The sequence below is a fragment of the Rhipicephalus sanguineus genome, chromosome 1, assembly GCF_013339695.2.
Source record: "Rhipicephalus sanguineus isolate Rsan-2018 chromosome 1, BIME_Rsan_1.4, whole genome shotgun sequence".
Classification (NCBI taxonomy): domain Eukaryota; kingdom Metazoa; phylum Arthropoda; class Arachnida; order Ixodida; family Ixodidae; genus Rhipicephalus; species Rhipicephalus sanguineus.
Window position 1 is genome coordinate 81,835,337 of NC_051176.1, and position 26,655 is coordinate 81,861,991.

Here is a 26,655-nt window from a genome sequence, read left to right on the forward strand (position 1 = left end):
CGTGACGGAAACATGAACGGTGCGGCATTCAAGAACTCCGCCGTTCACATTTCCTTTTCAAGTAGTTGTGGCTTGGCTGGTAATAAGGAGACACTAGAATCATTCATAATACACTCAAGGACGGCTCTAGCATCTTTTTATTGCCACCAAGGCAAGGGCACAAAGAAAACAGATGCAAACAGTGAAGCACTAACGCAGTGCACTGTTAGAGTTTCTTATCATCGCCCCTGTACACCCTGCTGCCAAAAATCCATAGGTCAGCCGGCCAACGCTGGCCTTAGTATTTTTGCAATAAAGTGCACTTATCCAAACAAGCTTGACTTCTTGAAAGGTATGCAGATTATAGGCAGCAAGATCACGCACACTGGTAGAAACAGAAATGTTGCTAAGACAAATACAGCTTGTGACCAAAAAGACCATCCAAGAAGAAACATCAGCACTGAAGAACTCAGAATGCATGGCTGTGACCATACCAATTTGGTAGATCAGAAGCAGCCTACAACTCGTCCTACCGGTGCTGCCCATGTTACAGTGAAAGCTAATTAATTCTCACATCCCATCAGTTCAATTTTCCAATAATTCAAACTAAATTGGAACAGTCCAGACAAACTCCATGGAACTCCAGAACTCCATGGAACTTCATGTATTAAAAATTTGCACACAAATCAGGTGCGCCACGAATATTTTCGAATGATTCATGCTCTGTTTTTGCATAAATAGAATCAAATCTCAGACTAGAAATACAGTCGAACCCCGCTCCAACGAAATTTCCGGTACAACGAAAAATTCTCGGTTCCCCGTCAACAGTCCATATAAGTCAACGCATAAATATGCTCGCCAGTTCCACTTCAACAAAATTTGATGATGCAATTCCGGGCTCAAAAATTTAATTTGCCGTGAAATAAACACAATGTCGAACATTTTGGTGCATTTTAGAACATAAGAATACGTCAACAAAGTCTAAATCACGTTAGCACCACCAGAAACCGCTGCTGCTGACTGAGCATGGGGGCCGCCATTGCTTGATAGCGGCGGTGATCAGACTGCCCTGCTTTCGCAACTGGCTTGAGTTGCTTCTTAGTCGCAGACAATCCGAAGCCAAAGCTCAGTTGTCCACACTGGGGTGCAATCACGGAACGATTCCTTTTCCGATGCTTTTACAATGCTTTTCGTGTTTTGGCGCTTCGCCAGTGGTCAGAGCGAAGCTACAGGCTGTTTCACACGTGTGAAACAGCCTGTACATCCGCGTTGACAACGCGAGCAGCTCTGAGGTGCAATCGCAGAACGATGCCTTTTCCAATGCTTTACGTGCTTTTCACACTTGGCCAGTGTGACCGGTGTTGGGAGCAACAATTTGTCCGCATTATCAACAAGGTCAGCCAGCCGCGAGTGGTGCATGATAGACCAGCATAGAATAAGGCGCAAGTCATCGCTCCGCGATAGCACGCCTGCTTCTCGGCGTTGTCGGATACCTTGTTGTCGGCGAATAGCTAGTGTTAGCGTATTAGTGCAACTGTGCAGTTCGTGTTGTGCGCCCGTGCCTCTGCTTGGTTCGTTCACGGAAGCCGTTGTTTCAGCATGCTGACAACCTGGCGCTGCTATGCATATGTGAGAATCGCGTCATGACGCTGCTGGGGAAGTCAGCCAACACTTTTTGAATTTCGGAAATAAAAGTTTCTCTGTTCTACTAGCTCAGGTCAGCTATATTTTTTTTTCTATTTCACTACAACGAAATGTTCGCTTCAACGAAATTTTTTCCGAGCACAGTCAGTTTCCTTGTAGCGGGGCTTGACTGTATAGTGCAAATTCGTTTTCGGTTATGTCCATGCTGAGCAAAGAAAAATTTAACTTTTGACGTGCCTTGCAGGAAGCGAAATGTTGAGACTCATCTAACATGGTACAGTCAAATCTCGATACAACTAATCTCAAGGTACCGACAAAAATCATTCGTTATTTTGAAAAGTTGTTGTAGTGAAAAAATCAAAAATTCGTGCAAAAAGTGTAAATGCAACCAAATTAGTTGCCTACCTGTGCTGGGTATACATCCGCGATTGAGTTATTCTCTAATAAGCGCCAAAAAACAAACGTGAAATATTAGGGAAAGAGTGCACGTTTATTTGAGGAAGAGCGTGATCTCTGCATGATTGGTGCAGCTCAACTGCTGCAAGACGAACTCTTCAGTGTGTGCATCCTTCTTATGCACTTCGAAGCATCGGCGTTAGATACCAATTCTTCGCGTTGGTTCGCGCGCGCTGTTTGGTCGTCTTTGCTCTTGCTGTCTTCGTCGCCGTTTCCTTATCACGACAAATGGCATGGATCTTATCGGTCGTCAGTACAGCCGACGTGCATACTTCGCCGTCGCACTGTGCCTAGTGTTCAAACGTTAGTGAAGCATGCACGGGTAATTTTCGGACTCTTCATGCCACAGGTCACTCGCGTCGCATTTTTCACCGTCGCCACATTCCTTTCGTGCTGCTTCCGGAGCTCCCATCGTGAATGTACAATCACCAAGCTAAAGGCAAGAAAAGTGGTGTAACAAGCATGCAGAGAGAGCTGCCCGACGAAACAATGGCAACAACGCAACGAGGCGAAGCCTGACGCGAAGAACAAGTCCGTACAGGCGATGGTGATGGCGACAGGGCTGTAGCACATTTGAATAGGGCAGGCGCACAGAGAAACGCAGGCGTTCTGATGATGATGATAGTTGCACTACGGAGCTGGGCATTGTCTCTACTGGCAGTGAGTTTTTTAACTTTTTAAATTCGCTATTCATTATTTTGAAGTGTTTGAATTAACAAGGTTTTACTGTACAGCCGCGGCCACGTCTGTGTATAGTGCGCGAACAGCCGGCCGCGATCTGCGGGGCGACACCTTGCCTCTGACATGGTGCCTAGGAGCATGTGCGGCCTTACAGACATGCAGACCTGCTTTGCACAAGTGGCAACGTTGCAAAGTGCGCTTGTTTAACCGAAGATGCACGCTCCCTCGGGGCGCTTTCGGCATCTCGATTCCAAAATGTGGCGCGCTGCGAATGATAACAGGCGCCTGACACAATCGCAACGTGTTATCGAGGCGAGTGTTATCAGTCGCAATGCGCCTTCTTTTGGAATCAAGGTGCTGACCGCGCCCTGAGGGATCGTGCATCTTCGGTGCAAGCGATGTGCACTCCACATCTACGCGATTCCCTAGCGGTCCTGGTAGCGGACGGAGGCGCATTTCGGTGGCCACCTAATTAAAGCGAGCAGTATGGTTACAACAGCGCTACGCTTGCTGTACCGGCGACAGCGATCGCTGTCGGCGACAGAGAGAGTGCTTGCCGTATGAGGCGACAGCGATCGGTGACCCAGCGTGCTCAGGTTGCTGCCTATCAGAAGCGTGCAGTAGACTTAAAGGTAGCGCTACGCCACATGCATGCCCAAGCAGATAGCTGACGGTGATAGGGTTGTCAGCGATAAGCCACATTAGCACGTTCCGTCAGCAGCCACCATCTCACCTTCATTCTTTCCCGATGCATATGCGCAAAGGCATCGCCGCAATCGCGCTGAAGTTGGAATCATTGATCAACCGATCTCTGCACTTCTAGAATCGATGAAAGACATTTTGCGGCACATTTGGCGTCGGCAAATCCAGCGGTGCAGTTAACTTTAATGGCAGAAAAGGTTATCGCGGTACACAGGGCACGCACTAACCGGTAGGCACATGACCAACCACTACGGCTTAAGCGGTCAGCGAATGTCGGGGATTCGTTGCAACTAGTACGTTTTAACCGTTAGTATGTTTAAAGCGGGTACGTATTAACAAAGTTTGAATGAAGTTTTATTCATCGCAGGCAAGTGATAAAACCCTTGCAGCCATGTTGGATGAACTCACATGAAAATGAGACAGCTACGAGCAGCGATAAGTGCATTGCATGCCCTTAAACGATGATGTTCTTCAGTACAGTCCAAGCCTGCAATAGTAGGTGGGTTTGATGCGACTCACTTGTTTAAAATCAATGCGTTTTTCGCCAAGCCTGTGGATGACCACCAAAGCCACTTTATATTGGATGAAAACGAAAAGACGCCTACAATCCAGCTGGAGTATCTTATGACCAAGCTAAACTAACTCTGTTAACAGTCTACAAAACATGAGAGAGGAGGCAGAAGCACGCATAACAATGGCACTGCAGTAATGCCTCGTTATCTTGAATTCTTATATCTAAAAATCGGCTGAGTCAAAATTTTTTAAGCGGCACCGAACCATTTCCCCTATGTGCCATGCATTCATTGCCCTTTATCTTGAAGTATTTTTCAAATTGCGGACATCTTGAAAGTCTGAACAAGAATGGATCAAAAACTCACTAAGTTTTATCGAAATCTATCAAGAAATTTTAAAAAGTTAAGACCAGTGTCCCCCACTACCTCCTCCTATGCAGAGGATCAGATCAACAAATTTAAAAGTTCTTAGCTCTTGTTTTAAACATTTCTTACCGTTTCATCCTTGTCTGCAGAACCTTCACCTTCCTGATCACCCTCTTCAATGGCATCTTCCTGAGCCCCTTCACCAGTATCGTCCTCCTCTTGTCCTTCAGCTGTTTCAGCCTGTATCAAAGTAAGTGCACACAAGGCAGGGTGCCAAGTTGCTACAAAAGCGCAACATACAAAGTCAACACATGTACAAACAGTTACATGTACTACCAACGGCTTTGATATTCTGAATGCATTCATCATTTTTTTAAATATCATATCAAATGGTGTCCTACTCAATTTCCTTTGAATCAAATGGCCACTATTCATAAACAGGGACACTTCAGACAGATTAAAAATGTCAACTGCACCAAAAATAAATACAAAATTTGTACAAAAATACGATGAACTTCACCCAGCAGGTCAAGCAGCTCAGAATGACAGACTTTACTCACTATACAATGACTATTCACACTCTCTGAAGGGTGCTCAGCGTTTGTAGAATCTCCTTTCTCGTTCCCACCATTCGTGCTCTTAAGGGGGGACGTGGCTTTCGGTACCAACTTTCTTATTTCTTCATGGATTTTGATGAAAATTGGCAAACTTATTTGAAATGTTGTTTTAATGCTACTGTAGAAATTTCATGAATATATCTTTACAACTTTTTGATTTACAATATATTTCACCTTTTGCTCTTGTTCCGAGTCTGACTCGCTTAAAAAATGCGATAGGAAACTCGTTCAAAGTGCTATGCATTCTAAGATGTCTGATTGCGGGCGTGACATTCTTAGATTTTTTTATTTGCAACAAAATTTTTTTTAGTTTTCATTTTTCATGAGGTGACTGCGCAACAGGCATCGAGGCTTTGTGCAACTCGTCAAATATCTAATTATCAAAACGCCATACTGAAAAAGCAAGAATGTCACGCCCTGAACTGTGCTTCAAGGAATATAGAACAAAAAATGGAACTGAAATAGACCCAGCGGTCAGTGAGAAATCAGCGGAACAAGCGAAGCAGGAAGCAAGAAAAGTCGTTTTGAGAAAACGGCTTTTAAAGTTGTACCAACGATATTACTTCATCAAAAGGCACTGGGGTCGTAATCTTTTGAGTCCTTCGTAATGTGCACTTTCTTGAGTGCCCTGTCTTTAGATTGAGGTGCCTTGCTTCTTTAAAACACAAGAAGATTGTGATCTTTAAGGTGTTTTATAAGGTTGGACCTCCTGCATATGTGGCCTTTCATCGGTTGTGCCTTTGTTTTCTTTCTTTTTTCTTAAAATCCTTTTCTGATATACAAAGAACATGTAGCATGAATTTTAAACGAAGTTATGAAGTGGTGTAATAGACATGACAAAAAACAAGGTATTGTAATTCAAGTAGGTCATGTACTATGATGATTTGCCAGCTTTCTTGTATTCATGCTCTCATTAACATAATTAACAGTCTTGATTGCAATTGATCATTGAATCATTTTTATAGGATACTAAAAGCGGCTCTCATCATGGCAACCTATCACTTCCTCCTAAATAACAGGCAGTTATGGCCAAGACATTGGTGGAATAGGAATTCCTTAGCAGTTTATTCAAGACGCGAACTGGGCAGATATGAATTCATCTCCCTGTTTCACTCGTCAAGCTAATTTGTAAACCTCGCCTGCGATGCGCTTCATCATTCACCCGGTCGCGGACACGGTTTTCTGCGAGGCTTTTATTTTTTCAGATGATTCATGAGCGCTTACGGCGATACCACGCACGGCTCCAAGCGCGCCTAAATTGCATCAACAGTGCTTTATTTCACCTCTAAGTGCTCGGCCGCATAGTCCGGGAAGTCGGCACGCGATGTGCTGGGTGGCGGCATTCGGTGACGATGCGCAATATGCCTAGGTGCGGCGACGAAAAATAGGCGCGCAACGTGTTTGGCCTCGCATTGCGGGACGCCGACGCGCGCCCGCTGCGCGACGAGCTTGGCCGTGGGGTCCGCTGCCGATGCGTAATATGACCATCCGCTGTACCGAGAAGCCGGCGGGGGAAGCGTTTCGTTCCTTGCGAAGAAGCACACTGCCGCGAGTCCGCTAACGCGTTGCTCTTGCCCGCAAAGTTCGAGGTTCGTCTCGCGTGCCGACGCCGTGAGCGGAGTTAGGCCTAGTGACGACTCCGAGCTGTAGACGCGCCGGCCGCGGTGCCCGATGTTTCAAAGTACTTAATGCGTGGTCGCGAGTACAAAGAGTCGTCCTGCGATCATCTTCGTCACGACGTCCGAAGTGCGCATAAGCAGAACCTCCAACCACGGATCCGACGAGTCAACGCTAGAAAGTCGGTCCGAGACGCGCGTTTGCGATGTTCGCTACGAGTGCGGCGCGCCATCGTAATCCCACCGAGCTTCCGCTAGTAGCTCCAAACTAAAACGTAGTTCTTGTTCAAAGTTATCGTCGAGCCGTGAACACAGAGTGATTGCGAACACGCAAACGAAGTAGCGCGACTTTCGACAGCCGTGAGCTCTAGACGCACGAGCTGCAGACGACGATCTCCCGGAGCGAGCATCGGACCAATGGCGAGGCGCGCTGGGGCAACATGGCGGACGCGGCCAATCGGAGGGCTCGAAACGACCTTCGAACATTTGCTTTTTGTGCGCTTGTTTTCGAAGGGAAGAGCCAGCTGCGGCGGGGAATTTGAAGACGGAGAAATGCGCTTTCCGATGAGCCCAAGATATCGGCGCCCGGTGGCGTCGTTGCGGAGCTATGATTTTTTGAAAATCAGTGTTTTTTTGCGATTTCCCCAATAATTTTCGCCACCTCGGCAGGCGCAACAATTTTTTTATAGCACTTCTACGCGGTTTTCGGTGAAGATATTTTGGAATCTGATATAAAAAGGGCTACAGAAACTGAAAATGTGATTTTCAAAAAAATCGATTTTTTTGCCATTTTTCGCGATACGAAAGCCGCGTCCCCCCTTAATGGTAAAACTAGCACTAGGATGTGAGTATCACCTTCTATATTTGTAAAAATGGCTGATGTATATTCACAAACTATTCGAAAAGTGTTCCATACACTCTAGTTGCTTCTGGCACTACAATTCAATTCATATTTAAAAATCTCTGTTCGCACACCACTTGTACCAGCAAATTCTCGCCATTGTCAAGGAAACTCATCTGTGTATTTCTTGTACTTAAAGGGGCCATGACAACCAATTTTCAATCATAATCTCTGTTATGTGGGTTAATCCTTAGGCGTTCACAAACAAGCTGGCAAAATTTTAGTGCATTTGGTCGAGCAGATAATTTATAATTGAATGTTTTTATAAACATGCGAGCAGCCTGAGAGCTGGGAAACACTGGCGCAGTCGCGAGACATGACGTAACGAGCTGCTTGCTGTGCGAGCGTCTGCATTCCGTCGAACGATTTTGTTCCGTGATCAGCTGCACATGCAATCAAGGTATTTCAGCTTTGTTCAGCTTGGCATTGAAATTGAACTATTTGCAGCAGCTGAAACATTGGTAGAAAAAGACGGCTCCACTCTATGCAGCACACGCCGTCGCACACGCCATGGCAAAATGGCAATCACCGGCGGTGGGCGGGGTTTGTAGCCAGCTGCTTATTTTGCACTGAAATATTCTTTTATAGTCCATTTTTCGTATATGTACAGGCATGATAGACCCTCTACTTCTATTTTTGGCTGAAAACTACAAATTGCTGGGTGAACGTGTCATGGCCCCTTTAAAAGTGCTAAGCTTGTTGTGGCAAGCTTAGCACTTTTATGTGGCGACCCTGGACTATATATTCCCTTGTTGCTTCCTTGAAAAGGTACTACACAGTAAAAGTACTGGTTTTAGAAGTTTCCCTAGAAACATAAGCTCTTAATATGGGGATGCACTACGTTTGAAATGCATTTGTTTGCACAATGCAGGATTTTTGCGAGTCAAAGGAGTAGCAAACTGCCTCAAATGATACGTGATAGTTGGCATACAACAGGCCCAGCAACAGTAGTGGTTGAGGAACTGCAATGAAATTGTTAATGAGGAGTGTGACGGCAGCATTATTCTATACTAGCTAACCCCTCCGTACTCGAAGGAAACGTAGTTCTTGGCATTCTTTCAAGCACTGCCTTGCCCAGAGTGAAGGCTGCCGGAGAACAACTTGGCAAAGTACATAAAAGACACCTTCAAGACTGCTTTCCCTCCTCTCAAGTTTGCTCAGGTTATTTTAGCAATGGCAACAAGGGCATATTGGATATGCTGAAACAAGTTAGGAGAGAAGCTGCCCTTTACAGCATAAAAACTTTTCTCGCATGCTGCCTTCCGCATAGAGTAGAATCTTATTAAATGAAACCTGAAGGGACCGGAAAAATATATTCCATTTAATTAAAGGCAGTAGCGCTTACTGGGAAAGATGTGCAGTCAAGTACAAAACCGACCAAATGAGAGGCAGTCATTCAATTTCAGCAATTTCCGTTTAGCAAGATTCCACTGTAATGCAAAGGCCTTCCATCAATGCTGCTAAAAAAAGAAGTGCCACGCAGGCGAAACCAAACAAAAAAAATGCTTCATGTGCTTGGCTCTCGCTATTTTCGCCCTGTTGATACTCTACTTCTGCTGCTGCTGGCCAAGCTAAGCTCCGTTACAGTGAACTAAACAGTTTCAGAGTGGCCCGTGGCTACATCTTGGCAAGGTTGATGGCCGCTGTTGCGCAAGAAACCGTAGATTCGGCAGCTGGGCAGTGAAGGCAGGCAACATTGGGCACGGCAACTGCTACGTCAGAAGGTCCATTCAGGCGGGTGATTTGAAGTACGTTAACGCCCTGCGGACCACTAAAACATGATTTTCTTTCAAAATAAGCATTTCCTAGGCACGAAACAAGCACTATGAGGTTTCTGCAATGCTATTGCAACAATCAACGTCGACTTAATATTTGTCTTTACTGTCCCTTTAAGGGGGGACGTGGGTCCTAAAATTTTTTCTTTATTTTTGAGTCAATATGAACCAAACTTCACTGTCTTCACCAGTTTTTTATGCTGATTTCAAATCTGTAATTAGTTTTTTAATAGCTGCACTAGTTCAAAAGATCTCGAGGTTCGAAAAAATAATTAGTACCTGCTTCTTACGGGGCTTTTAGGCAATTTCGACCTACTAAAACCAATATGTAAGTGCATGGGCCCAATGCCCAGATCATGCTGTAGGGGGTGATGCTATTTTTATTCACTTGAGAGCACTGTGAAGGTCAGAAAACAGATGAACACTCACTGGTGGTTATTTTTTCTGATTCACTCTCATTAGTATCTTTAATTAAAATTTGTAAAATGGTGCTAGAGTAATGCAAATAGCATCACCCCCCAGATCGTTTCAATACGAGTAAAATGATACCAAATTTGTGATTTTTGCTCAGCAACAACATGGAAAAAAACCCCGTAAGGCTGAGTGCATTGAGCAAAAATATCAAACTGAGAAAAACGCATTTGAAGTTTCAGACAACTGTAACTTTCGTGGAAGTGCAGCCACAGCACTAGTGGTTATATCATTTGATAGGTTTCTTCTTCACGAGAACAGCTATACCAAATATGTGACCATGACCTGCAAATGTACTGGCAAAATCTTCTTATAAAGCCACATAGTGCACCCAGTACCAGAGTGATAAATTCCACCTTTAGCAATTCATAGGCCTGTACCAATTCCTTGCAAGCTAAAGAAATACAAAATTTGTCTATGAATGTGGCTTTGCAACAGGAAAATAAAATAGACAGAGAGATTAAGTCTAAAAAGCACGTGGGTTATTTATTAAACCAAAAATCAGTTATTATTGTCCAGCAATAGCACTTGGCTCAACAGCAGGCAAGGGCTGTACTCAGGGTCCCCTGCTGGTTTGTGTCATTTTGAAAGTCTGTGCTTGGTGTCACTACTGTATAAGTGCTCCTTTTGCAACTTCCAATGTCAGTTTTTAACCTTCTCAAGGCTGTGGAGCACAAATCAATTTCCCAAAGTGTAACACGGCGTCTCTGCAATTCAGGTGTTGCCCTGTCAGGTCGTGGTTGAAGAGACTACCGTTGCACCCTTGTCGACAGTATTGGTGGCCCTAATTTAATGCATTTCACTTCAAATGACATTAATTATCTTAGCAACACTATCACCAGTATACCTTCTACGAGAAACGCTTCTCGCGCGAGTCGCACCTATGATAATGAAGCACAGGCTTTGAAAGCAGCCTATACCGTCTGCCTTGAAAAAGGTCACTGCTTGAGCCGAGCTCGGAACGAAGCACAAGCCCAAAGAAAGTTTTTATCACGGATAAGTCCACGCGGATAAATTCTGTGCCATTTTCCTTGCCGCCCTTCACCAACATCCAACGGCTTGAACTTCCGCTGCTTCGTTGCGCACTGTGCGATGCGATGCCAAGCACTCCTCCCGTCGCCGTATTTCCCGCGCACTCGGCAGTCCCGCATCGTATGCCATACGAATGCGGTTTCTAATGCCACTGAAGCGTTGCCTAATGATCCGATGGCTGCAGCTTGACCAAGGGGAACCGGACTGTTCTCGTAGACTCGACTCTCCGGTAGCGACAAGTAGTTTCGGCATCGCGCCCTCGTACGCTTGGCGCGTCTTTACACGAGAATCTCCGGTTGTGCCAGCACAAAATAAGGTAACTGTGTGTCGGCGGGCCGCACGAACGCGAGCGTAAGCAGAGGAAGATGACACTTGTAACAACACACGAGCACACGACACCGGCAACACGGCAGCCGTGAGCGCAGAACAAAAATACAAAAACAAAATGGCCGCCTCGGGTTGCGCCAGCCAATGGGAGGCGCGAGAGAAGGGGCTCGCCTCGCGCGCGCGCGCTCTGGCCAATGAGCGTTCTACAACGGATGGATGGATGGATGGATGCTATGAGCGTCCCCTTTATAACGGGGCGGTGACATGTCTGCCACCATGCTCGAAGAAAAAAAAAAAAAAAAAAACTTCCTTGTTTCATGCTGGCCTAATACCTTGTCTACATTGATTAAATCTATCTTATTATACCAAAAAATTTATAAATTCACGTACGGTCTATATCTCTGCCTCTTAAGGCAGAATGACCTTATTTCCCCCCCCTCCCATTATTTATTTTTGTACTTTATCTCTACTCTTCTGCCACCAATACTCTAACCGTCTCTTACTTATTTCTATCGTGGACGTGTTCAGCTTTCCATTGTTGTCCCTAAAACCCAAGGCTTCCTGTAGACTCGTGCCCACAAGTATACCTGGGTGAATATCGCCACATTCAATCAGTACATGTTCCATCGTTTCCTTAGTTCCCCCGCAGCATGTACAGTGTTCGTCTTCGTTACTGAATCTCGCTTTATAACTTCGCGTTCTAAGGCAGCCCGACCTTGCTTCAAACAGTAAAGCGCTTCCCCTTGAATTATCATAAAACCTTTCCCTCCTTATTTCGTTTTTTCCCTTTCGGTAGTTACTCAGAGCCGGCTTCTTTTCCATCGCTGTCATCCAATAAGTCCTCTCCACCTCCCTGACCTTCCGCTTAATGCTCCCTGTTGCCATATCGCCCGCACTGCTAGCCGTATATTTACTGGTGAGCCTCCTAGTTCTCTTTCTCCATTGCGTGTCAACGCTTTTTCTATACAAATACCTGAAAACCTTCTCTGCCCATCTACTCTTCTTCATTTTCCTCAGCCTCTCTTCGAATCTCATTTTGCTCTGCGCTTCCCTCACTTCAAAGCCTGTCCATCCCATATCACCCTTTACAGCCTCAATTGTCGTCTTCCCGTGAGCGCCCAACGCGAGGCGGCCCACCATCCTTTGATTTACATCCATTCCTGATTGTACCTCTGACTTCATGCAAACCACTGAGTTCCCAAATGTAAGCCCCGGGACCATCACACCCTTCCACAGCCCTCGAAGCACCTCGTACCTATTGTATCCCCATAAAGCTCTGTGCTTCATAATTGCAGCATTCCTCTTTCCCTTTGCTACCGCTGCTTTCTCTTGTACCTCCATATATCTATCCCCTTCATTTACCCATACTCCGAGGTACTTGTACTCGCTTACCCTCGGTATTTTTTGGCCCTGTATGAAGACCGCATGGTCTTCGTGATCATTGACCACCCTTCGGAAAAGCGCCGATAGCGGCCGTTCTGTTGCAGCGACGCCATTTTTAAATGCCGCAAAATGTACACAAAGAAAGCAGCTTCAAAACAAGCCAAAGATGGCGGCGATCAGCCAACTGCTGCGCCCGCGGCGCGCACGGGAAGTTTGAACAAATTTTGCCTGTTGAGATGCATTTTGCGGCTCCCGTGGCGTCTTAAAAATAAGTTTTAACCCATTTCCTGGGCGAAATCGGCGATAATATTTTGAGGGCAGCTGCTTAGGGGTGCAACCATGCCTAAAATGCGTTTTTCTCAAAACTGATTTTCTGTCCATTTTTTACTCTTCTAAGACCCGCGTCCCCCCTTAAGGGAAAGGGCTGCGAGAAGAGGGTTAGAGATCCTACGCGCAAAAAAAAACATTTCACAATCCCATAAGACTGATTTGCCTAGAAAAATGTGCTCTTTATGAGGTGAACAAATAATCCATGTTTTTCTCCAGGAAAACATGAATTATTAGTCCCTTCTTCCCCCCAGCTACCCCCTAGCCAGTGTGGAGCCTCCATAAGGTGTAGCTATGGGTTAGGGGGGAGGGGGGCAGCCCCTGTGATACCTTTACTGGTTTTATCTCGATAAGTAGTACAGTGCAATCCACTTATAATGAATGATGCAGCGAAATCCCCTTATAACGATTTGTCTGAAAATTTGATAAAAGTAAGATACCTTGTGAAGAGACTGACAAAAACTCGTTGCAGGTGCCACAAACAGACCGCTGTGGAGAACTCTGTGAGGGGGCGATGCATGCGGCAGTGTCATCATGAACGCAATCACTGGGGGAAGGTGGCGAAGAGTTCGCTTGGTAGCAGCTACACTAGCCACGCAACGCCTAGATATGGTTTCTCACGCGAGTTTCTGCCCATTTGTGCGTTCATTAAAGATTGCACCAATTAATCACAAGCCAATATCTCTTGAGGGAAAGCAGCAAATTCATTGCAGTTTCCAGCAGGGTGTCAAGGTTGGTAGCCTCACAAAAAATATGGACTTATGCAGTTGATAATTTCAACAAACTTCAGGGATGGAGATGTCCTAATAATTCCAACATTTTTTCATCTAGAAGAGTTTGGATGTGAGCTCGTTGGTACGGATCAATCTTAAAAACACAACGCTAATTTAAACATGAACAGAAGAAACAGCAAGCGAGGACGGGCGCTGATGAGGACAGCGCCCATCCTCGTTTGCTACTTCTGTCTACGTTTAAATTAGCGCTGTGTTTTTAACATTTTTCAGATTTCCTACTTTTTTCAGCATGCTTAAATTTTATTTTTATTTTATTAAAAGCTTTATTTTTGTTCTTCACCACGACTTGCACTGTTTCACCCAATTTACTTATTGAAGTTGAGAAACTAGGCCTACATGCACGGAGAAACATGTGGGTACCGTATTTTCTCATCTCTAACTTGACCCTGAATATAACCCGCACCTCCCAATACAAACTGCGGGAAAAAAGAAAATTACAATAAGAAAAAAATAATAACCCTGCGTATAAGCATAGACCGCTTATAACGTAAGTCGCCGGAGTCTCGAATATCCCCGCACTATAACCAAAACAACATTTTTGGAAGGTTGCACGTGTGCAAAACATGTCCAACGGGTAGGCGCGCGATTCCGACTATCAAGGCATGCGACTAGGACGTAAGTTTGCATCTGCTTACATTTGAAAATGTTGAACGGTTAGCGTCCGCGGATCTGCGGTGCCGACATAACGAACGCGGAAAAAATGCGTCGTCATGGGAAGTCGCCGCGGTAACACACTGCGCGTGCGCGATGTCGAAAACGGTGGCGACCACGAACCACCACTTGATTGTTCCACACGCACGCCCGCGTTTTCGTTAAAGATGTAAGTCACCCATTCTAAATGCAACACCTGCAGAATGTTTCATTGACTCGGCACCAAACCACAACTTCTGTAGTCCGCGGCCGCAGACATGGCAGCTAGCGCTTGTTAGGCCTAGCATGCGCGTTGCAACTTGGCATGCCGTCGCGAGAAGCATGCCCTAGACAACACTGAAATCGGGCGTAGAAGAGATCGCACTCGCGAGCCGAGGGCATCACGCGTGAAACGAAGTTTCGGTTCGCCGTCGGGAGAACAGCCACGGCAACTACCCTGAAAGTGTATTTCAAGCTTGTAAGTCCGCCTGTTGGCGGCAAAGGCGAAATCTCAATCGCGTCTCAAAGCATTGTTACTTGCGGGGGAATCGAGGTCGCACACGCGATATCTGCGCTTTACGACGAAGCAACCATTTTTTCCCGACGGAGACAATCTTGACGCGGGCGCCCGTCCCGTACGTAGCGGAGCGCGCATGTCAAGCGGCCAAAGGGGGCAAAGGCTTCTCAGTCGGCCACGCAACCGCTCCCCCCTCCTCACACCACCCACCCGCGGACCCGCGCCAGGCTGCTGTCTCCCACCGCCATCGCTTTTTTTTTCTCCCCCCGCTCCCTGTTCGTTCGTTCCGCGTCCCCTTCTCCTTCGTAACGCCATCGCCGCTCTCGCCCCCGCCGGCTCATCTCCGCTGAAAAGCACGCTCGCTCCCTCGCATGTCTGAGAACGTTCCGGCAGCCGCATTATGCGTATGCGTATACATGGAGTTCTATGGGAGGGTAAACGGGAGTAAGAAAAAACCGCATTATAGCCGGTACTGCACTGTAAGCGGTTACGTTATAAGTGGTCTGAGCTGTAGTAGATGTGAAGTCGCCTTCCTTACATTACCACAAAGGTAATTTGCGCACCGAAATTCACATATTACCCGCACCCCAACCTTAGGTCCGATGTATATGTTACGCGGGTTATACGCAAGAAAATATGGCATGTTCATATTTTTTCTGCCATTCCAGATATACCAGTCAGTTATAATGACTGAATATCCCAGTTTTGTCAATACTGTTATAAGTGGTTTGAACTGTATAGTATATGCAAACACATAAAACATATACACTCATGCACATAGGTGTACATTATGGGGTGCACATGCACCCCATAATATCCTTGCTACGCAGCAGCCCTGGTGGCTTCGTATCTTGATCCTAGAAGTACATACTACATCATTCACAATGTTGACTAAAAGGTAGGGGTGTGCGAATATTCGAAATTTCGAATATTTTTCGAATAGTGTTTGCTATTCAATTCGATTCGCACTGGAATTTTACTATTCGAACTTCCCATAAACAAATACAGTCAGCGTCAGATTGAAAGTGACCCCTTCAGATTTTTATTATGCTTCACCTCATTACACTCTCGTATTGCGGCAAAGCTGCCTTTCAAGCTCCGTTACGGTCGAACTTAGGCAAGACAGTCAACTTCCGATTGGAAGTGGTCCCTAGGTTTTCAATATGCTTCACCTCATCACACCCCGGTATTGCGGCGAAGCTGCCTTTCAGGCTCCGTTACGGTCGAACTTAGGCAAGACACAATCAACTTCCGCTTGAAAGTGGTCTCTAGGTTTTCAATATGCTTCACCTCATCACACCCCAGTATGGCGGCAAAGCTGCCTTTCAAGTTCCTTTACGGTCAAACTTAGCCAAGAGTCAGGCAACGTTCGATTGAAAGTGGTCTCTAGATTTTTCAATATGCTTCACCTCATCACACCCTAGTATTGCGGTAAAGCTGCCTTTCAAGCTCCGTTACGGTCGAATTTAGCCAAGAGACAGTCAACTTCCGATTGGAAGTGGTCCCTAGATTTTTCAAAATGCTTCACTTCATCACACCCCGGTATTGCGGCAAAGCTGGCTTTCAAGCTCCGTTACGGTCGAACTTGGCCAAGTTACAGTCAACGTCCATTAGAAGTGGTCCCTAGATTTTTCAATATGCTTCACCTCATCACACCCCGGTATTGCGGCAAAGCTACCTTTCAAGCTCCGCTACGGTCGCAAATGTATTAACTCAAGAAAACGCTAGTTCCAACATGGAGATGAAAGATGTGGCAGAGGTGGGGGCTCAACTGATGCTGTTTTGGACCTAAAATTTGGGCAGGAAGTCCGAAAAATCGGAAGCCGAAGCTTTTTAGCATCCAAAATTTCAGATGTTCTTATATATCGACGTCTACGAGGCAGATTTGGAACTCCGGACTTGAAGGGAGCACACCCTTGTCCGCCACATCAGTTGGGCTTCCACAGAAGTTGAAAGAGGAAGAGAGGCTGAGGAAATGGCATCTTCGCCTATCTTGTAAAGTGTTGTTGGCAACACTTAGGTTGCACCAAATCATGTACATAAATACAATTTGGCCTCTACATTGCCTCGTTCTTGATAAGACAACTATGAAACACCACCCCGCCAGTGCTTCATCAACCTAGTGAAAAGAAACACTTTCATGTTGCTATCTCATAAGAATATGCTTAGGAATCCTGTCTAACTTTCTTTTCTGCAATTTCACTTCGAAGTATTCAAAAAATATTCTAGAATTATTCGAGAAATATTCGAAAAATATTTGATTCGATTCGCACTCACACTTCTATATTCGAATTCGCTTCGCACCAAAAATTTTGCTATTCGCACAGCTCTACTAAAAGGCATTCTGCATGCTACTAGGGCCTAACTTGACATTTCAAGAATGCCTTGCACTTTCGAGCACAGATAAATGTCAAGCAACCACCTGGCATGCCCCACGACCTTTTAGCAGAATGCCAACACAACAATCTTTTCTCTTACAGATGCGACAAGCGCTGAGCTGTCACGACAAGCTTGCTCATTGTACACGTCTCATTTCTCAACAAACCATAACACAGATGCCATCGAGATAGCTCACAAAACAGTTCTTACAGACAATAGAAATTTCTGCACCAAGCATAATTTATTTCAGCTCCCTGTCAGTATGCCACCCCATTTTTTAATTTCATTTTGACCACCTTGAGCCACTTGGAACTCATAGCCCGCAACTCGCCACATTCTGCCTCCATGAGAGGCCACAGTGGCAAAAAATGGAAGCAAAAACTTTGGGCTTGGGAGCAGAACATTGTAACTAGTAATACCCCTGTCACACGGCCACCACCGAACTCCATTTATCTCCGTTCCGCATTGAACTCCTTAATGGAGCTTAACCAGATGGAGTTGTGGCCGTGCTACACGGCTCGGTGCAAGCTTTCGACGGTTGCCGCATGGGACAGAAACAGCGCTGCTGCGCTCGTCGAAGCGTCCAATTTTTTTCGTGTGTAGTCGCCTTTAAAGGGGTCATGAAGCACCCCTTGGGCTTGTTGAAAAATCACATCCTGCGGAAAGCTGGCATGCCTATGAACTGCTCTGCAAAATATTACAGTCGTGCGCGCCGCGTAAAGGCCACAAGCGGAGCGCGAAGTTGCCGTTTCCTCAGGCGCCCTTTTTTCAAACAGAGGCCGGTTCTCACTCTCGTTGGTGGGCGGGGCGTCTGCACGTTGACGTCGCGGATCTGCCAGTTTACGTCGCAAGAGATACAGCATGCTTATTGGCCGATAGCCGGATGAGATGCGCTTCTTGCCACGGGGTGCCGCCACTTGCCCACGCCGCACTCTTCAGTCTGCTAAATTTACACGGTAGCCGCACATGCCTATGAACTGCTCTGCAAAATATTACAGTCGTGCGCGCCGCGTAAAGGCCACAAGCGGAGCGCGAAGTTGCCGTTTCCTCAGGCGCCCTTTTTTCAAACAGAGGCCGGTTCTCACTCTCGTTGGTGGGCGGGGCGTCTGCACGTTGACGTCGCGGATCTGCCAGTTTACGTCGCAAGAGATACAGCATGCTTATTGGCCGATAGCCGGATGAGATGCGCTTCTTGCCACGGGGTGCCGCCACTTGCCCACGCCGCACTCTTCAGTCTGCTAAATTTACACGGTAGCCGCACTCGCGCACGCGAATCACAGCGGGAGGGCGATCGAGTTTCATGACGCGCGCTGACGTAACTTCTTTCCCCCGTGCCATCCCTCCCTGAGTAGCTTCAAGTGCGCTCGTCGGCACGAGAAAAGAGAGAAAGCACTGAGACCGTGCACCAAACCCCCGTAACTCCGCTCATTCTTGACGGATTCGAGAAATTTTTGCGGCAATCGATTCGGGAGGCAATAAACTCCGATACTGACGTCATTAGATCATTACTTGGAAAAGTGGTTCATGACCCCTTTAAAGCAACAAAAACGTGTTTTTGTGTGTTGATGAAGTGCTCGGAATCACCATTGCTGTCACAGTGCTTGTGCATGCGCCTCACACGTGCAGAAACACAGTGAACTCCCGTTAAGACGAACTCGGTTAAGACGAATTCTCGCTTATACCGAACAACACGGGACCATTTGTTTGGTTTCCCATAGACTCAATGCAAAAAAAATTCGCTTAAGACCGCCCAACCGCACTCTTCTGTTAAGACAAACTTTCGCGGTGATCGACAATGCTAGCGATTCTGCGAAACGAACACTGCAGTCTTGGTGGGGCATTCAGGCGACCGAGAAAAAGCAAAAAAGATGAAAAAAAAAAAGCGGATAAAGCCGGTATCCCCCCTCACCCCCAGCCTGTGGGTGGGGGAGGTGTGGGCTTTATCAGCAAAGAAAGCAACAAAAAGAGTGGGGGATTTACAACTTGGACCCCCAAGCCATTGCGTCCTTTTGTATTCGCCTCCGTTCTTCGGTTTCCCAGCTGGAGTACAAAGGAGAACAGAAGAACACAAGAGCTTGGGGCCCCTCCCCCGTGGTCTGAGGGGCAAACGCAAGGGGAGTGGGGGAAAAAAAAAAGAAAGCGACAACGGAACAAAAATGGTCTGTGCATTACAATCGAGTACGAAACCGAAACCACAATCGCGGCGCACTCCCGTTAGAGGGGTCAGGTGCATTGTCATCGCCATCACATAATGGCGGCCGAGCACATTTTGTGGTCTGTTCGCGTTGGTTCGCGCAGCGTTGTATCTGTTCCCAGTGAAGTGCAAATTGTGATGAGCCATTTTGATTATGGAAGCGCACGACAAGGGAAGGCTATTTTGCACAGTGAATATAGCTGCGTTGTGTCTTTTTCGTGGCGAGGCTTGTGACCGCGAGTAGCCCGAGGGGATATCTTCAGCTGCACGTCGATCAGGAAAAGTTACTACGGGCCGAAAACGGGAAAATATCCGGACCTCGAAGAAAACATTGCAGATTTTCTTAAGCAACTCAGCGTATAATGACTTTCTCAAGGCAACAGCACGCGACCGAGGCGTATCCAGAAGTGATTTTAGAGCCAGCAAAACAGGCTCACAGAAGAAAACAACTGCCAGGACAATAAATTTTACATTCTTTAAAGGGAGTGTCTCTTAATATTTTTTTCTAATCGTCAACATAGGAGTGTGTTACAGTTTTATCATTAAAATGTGGTAGCAAACATCTTCACGAGCATTTTTATTTTTGAACACGCGAAATCGGGTGCTCGTAAGATTCGTGTAAATACTTTGCTTGAAGGCATAGTTTTTATCTAGATGAGCCAAATAAATACTTTTTCTTGTCTTTTTGCCTCCATTGTAAGTCTACTCCATTCAGTGTTTTCAAGTAACATATTTGGATGCACTTGGCATATTAGCATGTCTCTTTTTGGGGGCACTTCTGATAAGCCGAACTCCTGATAAGACGAACAGATGACCGCGGTCCCTTCGAGTTCGTCTTAACGGGAGTCTACTGTATGGTGCGACGCTTCACAGCGGCAGCTTGGCGGGGCGTTGGTGTGCAGAGTACAAGCGCTGATGTCTGAAAAAATACAACTAAAACTTACACGACGGGGCGTGAAATGCTACGCAAAAAAGAGCATAGTTTTTAAAATTTTAATTGAGCTCATTCGGACGACTTTGCTAGTGCGGTTTTCAGCATAGCAGTAGCTGGCTGGGAACAAGAGTACTCCATCGAGCCGAAATGGTCTTTACCGAACTCCCTCCACCAAAAGCTCCATTTAACTTCCTCAGCAAAATGGTGACCGTGTGACATGAACCCCATCTCCCTCGAGGAAAAGACGAGGGAGTTAAACGGAGTTCACGGGTGCCCGTGTGACAGAGGACCATGGGAAGCGTCCCGCACTTCACCGGCAGCCTTTTTGTCCTCATTAAGCTTTGCGATGGTGCAGAGTTCAAATAGATGACGCATATTGTGTGCCAAGTAGAGTTTTGAAGGAAAGAAGATTACTTTTAAGAGCTCATTTTTCTTTGTTAGACACAACATTAATGAGAACAGACAGTAATGCCAAGGAAAGTATAGGAGATGTTACTTCTAATAATTGGGATATGAATGTGAAGAAAGTAAAGTGGACGAAAAGATAATTTGCCGCCAGCAGAAACTGAACCTGTGACCTTCGAATAACGTGTCTGATGCTCTACCACTGATCTACGGCGGCAGTCATCCCCCTGTCCACTCTTATAGGGTATATATGTGCATTTAAACCTAGGAGTGTTAGTCAGCTCTGATCGCAGCCATGTCGGCGAGTGTGGGACATTTTTTCTGCCTTTTGGCGTCAGACAGCACGTGATATTTTTAAGAGCTGGCAGCTGACCAATCAGCTGCCAGCTCGTAAATACCCTATAAAAGTGGACGGGGGGATGACCGCCACCGTAGATCAGTGGTAGAGCATCGGACGCGTTATTCGAAGGTCGCGGGTTCGGTCCCTGCCGGCGGTAAGTTATCTTTTCGTCCACTTTACTTTCTTCACATTTATATAACAATTATTAGAAATAACATCCCCCATACTTTCCTTGGCATTACTGTCTGTTAGTTTTCATTAAGTAGAGTTTTGGTAACTTAGCCTTGACAAGCCCGGCACAATTGATGAAATTAGTTTACCTTCACAGAATGGAAATTTGTTTACACCTATGTCCACTGTTGTAGACTTTGGACAGCGTTTTATTGCTGCTAAGGAGCTGCAACATGTTTCCCTCCTTGTGCTACATGTTGTCTGACCTAGCGCACTTCTCAAACTGTTCGGCTACAATCACAAATTGCCCACCCTCTATATAACACTTTGCCTCTTCTCAATACGAGTGCAAAGAACAGAATTACGTCAGTATTATATTTCAATGCATTCCCTTTTTGACTTCGTCAGCGATCCGAGAGCAATTTGCTAGGTGTATCAATTCACGCCACATCTAGTATTACGTCACGCAAAGTCTGTTAATCAAGATTGTATAACTGAAAGTGATTGCTCGAGGACCCATGTGTACAACCTAAAGAATATACCAATCATGCCTAGGGAGCACCCCAATTACGTGATGCCATTTCGTTGCCACTGGCTTAGCGCAGAAAAAGCAGTGAATAGATATAGTTGTCGTTCCTGTGCTAAAACTTCTGCCACCATCTTGCGATAAAAGCCACAATGATAGAGGCCTGCCCTGGCTCAAGCGCTAAACTGTTTCCAAAGTCTGTGGCACAATCTTGTTAAGGGTTTGGAAAGCGAAATGTTCTTAAGGGGGGACGCGGCTTTCGTATCACGAAAAATGGCAAAAAAAATCGATTTTTTGAAAATCACATTTTCAGTTTCTGTAGCCCTTTTTACATCCGATTCCAAAATATCTTCGCCGAAAATCGCGTAGAAGTGCTATAAAAAAATTGTTGCGCCTGCCGAGGTGGCGAAAATTATTGGGGAAATCGCAAAAAAACACTGATTTTCAAAAAATCATAGCTCCGCAACGACGCCACCGGTCGCCGATATCTTGGGCTCATCGGAAAGCGCATTTCTCCGTCTTCAAATTCCCCGCCGCAGCTGGCTCCTCCCTTCGAAAACAAGCGCACAAAAAGCAAATGTTCGAAGGTCGTTTCGAGCCCTCCGATTGGCCGTGTCCGCCATGTTGCCCCAGCGCGCCTCGCCATTGGTCCGATGCTCGCTCCGGGAGATCGTCGTCTGCAGCTCGTGCGTCTCGAGCTCACGGCTGTCGAAAGTCGCGCTACTTCGTTGCGTGTTCGCAATCGCTCTGTGTTCACGGCTCGACGACAACTTTGAACAAGAACTACGTTTTAGTTTGGAGCTACTAGCGGAAGCTCGGTGGGATTACGATGGCGCGCCGCACTCGTAGCGAACATCGTAAACGCGCGTCTCGGACCGACTCTCTAGCGTTGACTCGTCGGATCCGTGGTTGGAGGTTCTGCTTATGCGCACTTCGGACGTCGTGACGAAGATGATCGCAGGACGACTCTTTGTACTCGCGACCACGCATTACGTACTTTGAAACATCGGGCACCGCGGCCGGCGCGTCTACTGCTCGGAGTCGTCACTAGGCCTAACTCCGCTCACGGCGTCGGCACGCGAGACGAACCTCGAACTTTGCGGGCAAGAGCAACGCGTTAGCGGACTTGCGGCAGTGTGCTTCTTCGCAAGGAACGAAGCGCTTCCCCCGCCGGCTCCTCGGTACAGCGGATGGTCATTTTACGCATCGGCAGCGGACCCCACGGCCAAGTTCGTCGCGCAGCGGACGCGCGTCGGCGTCCCGCAATGCGAGGCCAAACACGTTGCGCGCCCATTTTTCGTCGCCGCACCTAGGCATATTGCGCATCGTCACCGAATGCCGCCACCCAGCACATTGCGTGCCGACTTCCCGGACTATGCGGCCGAGCACTTAGAGGTGAAATAAAGCACTGGTGATGCAATTTAGGCGCGCTTGGGGCCGTGCTTGGTATCGCCGTAGCGCTCATGAATCATACGAAAAAATAAAAGCCTCGCAGAAAACCGTGTCCGCGACCGGGTGAATGATGAAGCGCATCGCAGGCGAGGTTTACAAATTAGCTTGACGAGTGAAACAGGGAGATGAATTCATATCTGCCCAGTTCGCGTCTTGAATAAACTGCTAAGGAATTCCTATTCCACCAATGTCTTGGCCATAACTGCCTGTTATTTAGGAGGAAGGGATAGGTTGCCATGATGAGAGCCGCTCTTAGCATCCTATAAAAATGATTCAATGATCAATTGCAGTCAAGACTGTTAATTATGTTAATGAGAGCATGAATAGAAGAAAGCTTGCAAATCATCATAGTACATGGCCTACTTGCATTACAATATCTTGTTTTTTGTCATGTCTATTACACCACTTCATAACTTCGTTTAAAATTCATGCTACATGTTCTTTGTATATCAGAAAAGGATTTTAAGAAAAAAGAAAGAAAACAAAGGCACAACCGATGAAAGGCCACATGTGCAGGAGGTCCAACCTTATAAAACACCTTAAAGATCACAATCTTCTTGAGTTTTAGAGAAGCAAGGCCCTCAAACTAAAGACAGGGCACTCAAAAAAGTGCACATTACGAAGGACTCAAAAGATTACAACCCCAGTGCCTTTTGATGAAGTAATATCGTTGGTACAACTTTAAAAGCCGATTTCTCAAAACGACTTTTCTTGCTTCCTGCTTCGCCTGTTTCGCTGATTTCTCACTGACCGCTGGGTCTATTTCAGTTCCGTTTTCTGTTCTATATTCCTTGAAGCACAGTTCAGGGCTTGACATTCTTGCTTTTTCAGTATGGCTTTTTGATAATTAGCTATTTGACGAGTTGCACAAAGCCTCGATGCCTGTTGCACAGTCGCCTCATGAAAAATGAAAACTAAAAAAAATTTTGTTGCAAATAAAAAAATCTAAGAATGTCATGCCCTTAATCGGACATCTTAGAATGCATAGTACTTTGAACGAGTTTCCTATCGCATTTTTTAACCGAGTAAGACTCGGAACAAGAGCAGAAGGTGAAATATATTGTAAATCAAAAAGTTGTAAAGATATATTCATGAAATTTCTACAGTAGCATTAAAAAAACATTTCAAATAAGTGTGCCAATTTTCATCAAAATCCATGAAGAAATAAGAAAGTTGGTACCGAAAGCCACGTCCCCCCTTAAGTCTTTACATTGTGTATTGGCCAAAATCAAGCTTTCATTATAGCAAACTGTTCATTAGCACTCGCAAGGCTGCTCAGCATCTCGCTTTCACTAGAGCACAATTAAGAAAAACACGGACCAGATACAGATACACAAGATTGGGGTGAATGGCAACCGTGTGTGTGTACACACACACGGTCGCCATCCACTCCAACCTTGTCACCACACTCATTTCCCATCAAAATCCAAGAATTATCGACAGGATCAACATATTAGCTGGAAGTGAGCCGTGGATAACATTTGCACAGACATGAGCGTAATGCATCGCTAGAAAATGCCAGCCCAAACCCCTCTGTTACAGTATCCCTCATAACCCACCATGCAGTTTTGGAAGCTGCTCATTTTGCACTGTTACCATAAACAGAGGCCCTGCACAAATGTGGTGCAGAGGTGGTCCCTCACTGTGGTGAACCACCTCTCTCTTTTACAACCCCAATGGACCCCCATGCAGTCAAGTCATGCTCACCCCCTCTACAGTGTCCTCCGTGGTTGGCTCAGCAGGATCATAGAGGTCATCGGCCTGTGCGCCAGAGGCCTCCGCCGCTTCATCGTCTGCTGCGGCAGCCTCCTCTTCTGAAGCGCCTTCCTTCTTAGGCCGATCTTGATCTTTTCGAGCGGCGTCACGCCGTGGTGCTGTTCTTTTCGAAGCAGGCGACCGAGAACGGTCACCGGGACCTGGGCGCTTGCGGTCCCCACGACCGTATCCACCTTGGCGATTTCCATAACGGTCATTGTATCCCTGACGTGGCCTGTAGCGGTCCGGCTGCACAACCCAATACTGGAGTCAGACACTGCTGAACAATGGCACAGGACACAGTAAGCCTGTCCAGAGTTTGGTCCCAGGCGAACAAGGTCTAAGTCCAAGGTAACAGATGAACAGGGGCCATGACATTGTCATCCAACTACTCTCAAGTCATCATTTAAGAGCCTGCAGAGAGCAAGAGAATGCTCATAACCCCCCACCTACCACTATTTTTTTTCACACAGGTGCCGACACCTTCCGCATCACGGTGTCTCAACACAGTACTACATAAAGTGTTCAGAAAAGAATCCAAAACTGGCTACAGAAAAGCTAGTGAACTATTTGAGGAACTCTTTGCCATGGCAGTATTTCCTTATGGTTTTTTTTTTTAGGTCCCAAACGTGGACTTGATGCACAAAACATTTGTGGTCAGAAATATAAACGGCTCACTTAGGAGAGACTGGGCTTAGTCAAGCTGCCTTAAAAGTACTTCTTTTTTAATTCCCCCTTTTTTGTACTGGAGAAGAAATGAGGTTTTGATTTTATTTGATCATGTGCATAATTCAATAAGTTCTCCTCACTGACAGGTACTGCCATTTCGGCATTGCCTGTGCGATGTCAAAAAGTGCAGGGATCACTGCTGCGTTGCCTGCTTTATGTTGGGTTTTATGGTGCAAAAGCAACAGTGGATACAGGATGCACCTGCCCTGCATCAGAAGTATGCAAAAGCAAGGACTATCCTTGCTTTGCATTCTCTCATGGCATGAAATGGCACAGCACAAGCCTAACCTCAGAATTGTGCTCGCAATTTTCTCAATCGCGTGAAAAAAAGGGGGGGGGGAGGGGGGCACGAACTGAAGAACAGCCGCAGCAAATATCCTAAGCTGACCGCTGATGTGCACATGCAAAAACAAAACGACACATATGCTACGCTATACACCGACTTCGCACCACACACCTAATTTTTTCCCTCGTTCCCACTGTTTGACAGCAATATATTTAAAAATTTTTTCTACAACACACACAAGTTACGCTAGCCTTAAACTCGCAATGCATGATTCAAGCTAGAAATTTTGGTGTCATGGCCCCTCTGACGGAGTGCACATTTCACCAAGAGTAAAGTTTGTGACTCAATGCAGAAATGCTGTAAGCTCCATAATTTCATGACTGCAACTAGTTGCAAGTGAAGGACTTCAGGCGCATGTACAAGTGCAAGTAAATGTCACGTATCTCGGGAGCGCTTGCAATGTGTGATGGAGTTGGGAGAGAGAGCGAGGCGGGAGACCGTGAGTCCGTCGCCTCGCTTCCGCGCCAAAGTCGACGCTGAGTCCCGTTGATGCTACTCCTCGACGTCTGGGAGTCGCCGTCGTCGAAGCTGCCGCCTCGCTAGTCGTCCTCGTCGCTGACCCGTCGGTCTTCCTTCGAGAACGTTGTCTCGTCCGGTTAGGCCTAACCCTCGGCCTATCCTCTTGGTGCCACTGGGTCAAACTGCCGACGTGTCACGTATCTCGGGAGCGCTTGCAATGTGTGATGGAGTTGGG

At 46.4% G+C, this 26,655-nt stretch overlaps 1 protein-coding gene across 3 annotated transcripts in view; it reads right to left on the reverse strand.

Moving 5' to 3' along the window:
* LOC119393405 (uncharacterized) overlaps window positions 1-26,655 on the reverse strand; it is a 72,046-nt gene that overhangs the window by 38,575 nt on the left and 6,816 nt on the right. For all 3 annotated transcript variants that reach the window (XM_037660411.2, XM_037660403.2, XM_049414933.1), the window contains 2 exons: window positions 24,839-25,135; window positions 4,470-4,580 (listed from right to left, as the gene is read on the reverse strand). In XM_037660411.2, coding sequence (XP_037516339.1) covers window positions 4,470-4,580; window positions 24,839-25,135 — 408 coding nt within the window. The remainder of the gene's footprint in view (window positions 1-4,469; window positions 4,581-24,838; window positions 25,136-26,655) is intronic.